This window comes from Apis dorsata, unplaced genomic scaffold, assembly GCF_000469605.1.
Source record: "Apis dorsata unplaced genomic scaffold, Apis dorsata 1.3 scaffold_52, whole genome shotgun sequence".
NCBI classification, from domain to species: domain Eukaryota; kingdom Metazoa; phylum Arthropoda; class Insecta; order Hymenoptera; family Apidae; genus Apis; species Apis dorsata.
Window position 1 is genome coordinate 2,472,356 of NW_006263353.1, and position 1,799 is coordinate 2,474,154.

Here is a 1,799-nt window from a genome sequence, read left to right on the forward strand (position 1 = left end):
TGGTATTTAATTGCTCCGACCAAATGGATTTCCGCGGTCTGGGTAGAATATTTAAAGGATTAGCCATGTCTGGATCCTGGGGCTGCTTCGACGAGTTTAATCGTATCGATTTACCGGTTTTGTCGGTCGCTGCTCAGCAAATAGCAATCGTACTCACTGCAAGAAAAGAAAGAAAATTAACTTTTCTTTTTAGGTATATATATATATATATATATATATANATATTCAAGGATATTTTTGTAATTGGATCGTTTAAAAATCGGCTTATTGTTTTTTTTTATTTTTATAAAAATACTTAGAAAGTACTTACATTATTTGTATTAATGATAGATGATCTTATTGAAATATTTTCATATTTCAAGATTAATTTGATAATGCAAAATATATATTGTATAGCGATGGTGAAATATACAAATTAAACTATGAACTTGGAATTTTTATCACTATGAATCCTGGCTATGCTGGTCGCCAAGAATTGCCAGAAAATTTAAAGATACAATTCAGAAGCGTATCCATGATGGTTCCTGATAGACAAGTATCAACATATAGAAACAATATAACGTGTTATTTATTGAATGAATTCATAATTGTATAAATATATTTCTATTTAGATAATTATGCGTGTGAAATTGGCAGCTTGTGGTTTCAAAGAAAACGTTATGTTAGCGCGAAAGTTTTTCACTCTATACAAATTGTGCGAGGAGCAATTAAGCAAGCAGGTACATTACGATTTCGGTTTAAGAAATATATTATCTTGCTTGCGAACTCTTGGCGCACAGAAACGAGCGAATCCCACCGATTCTGAAGAAACCACCTTAATGAGAGTTTTGAGGTAAAACGAGATCAGCAATTACAGCAGATTATGAAAAATCTTAATAAAATCTTACTGAAAAATAAAATATTTTTAATTATAACATTACAGAGATATGAATCTATCAAAATTGGTAGACGAAGACGAACCTTTATTCATGTCCCTCATCGAAGATATGTTCCCAGGAATAAAGCTCAGGGTTCAGGTATACAAAGATTTGCAGAAGGCGATCGCAAACGCAACTGTTGCACTTGGTATAATGAATAATCCCGAATGGAATTTGAAGACGGTCCAAGTACTCTATGCAGAGCAACTTTAAAAATAATTCAAGATGATAATATCCTGCGTATTTCCAGTTGTATGAAACTTCTCTGGTCCGCCATGGTTTAATGGTGCTTGGCCCAACAGGATCTGGAAAAACTATGTGTATGTGGGCGCTTATGAAAGCTTTAACAGAGATGGGTATGCCTCATAAAGAAGTCAGAATGAATCCTAAAGTTAGTTTTTAGTTCAAACTCGTTAAACTTTGATTAAGTTTGATGGGATGAATTTAAATAACCAACCAATTGTTTTAGGCCATAACCGCGTCCCAAATGTTTGGTAAATTGGATGTAGCGACGAATGATTGGACAGACGGTATTTTCTCAATAATATGGAGAAGATCGACGCAGACCAAGAAAAATGAAAATTTATGGATGGTTTTGGACGGTCCTGTGGATGCTGTATGGATCGAGAATTTAAATTCAGTGTTGGATGATAATAAGACGCTGACTCTAGCGAATGGCGATCGCATAATCATGGCGCCGAACACTAAATTGGTCTTTGAACCGGATAATGTCGATAATGCATCGCCGGCCACGATATCCCGTATGGGTATGGTGTTCTTAAGTGCTTCTGTACTCAAATGGTACACCATTCTGCAGGTGATGAGAATATCCTGAAAATTATTTAATTTTAATTATCTTTTTTTTTTTTTTTTTTTTTTTTT

The 1,799-nt window shown here is 34.2% G+C and overlaps 1 protein-coding gene across 1 annotated transcript in view; it reads left to right on the forward strand.

Annotated features, from left to right (window-relative positions):
* Window positions 1-1,799, forward strand: part of LOC102679645 (dynein heavy chain 8, axonemal) — a 19,789-nt gene that overhangs the window by 8,446 nt on the left and 9,544 nt on the right. Inside the window, exons 28-33 of the mRNA XM_031514964.1 lie at window positions 1-193; window positions 397-535; window positions 612-832; window positions 923-1,106; window positions 1,168-1,308; window positions 1,387-1,734. The exon at window positions 1-193 is cut by the window's left edge and continues 7 nt beyond it. Coding sequence (XP_031370824.1) covers window positions 1-193; window positions 397-535; window positions 612-832; window positions 923-1,106; window positions 1,168-1,308; window positions 1,387-1,734 — 1,226 coding nt within the window. The remainder of the gene's footprint in view (window positions 194-396; window positions 536-611; window positions 833-922; window positions 1,107-1,167; window positions 1,309-1,386; window positions 1,735-1,799) is intronic.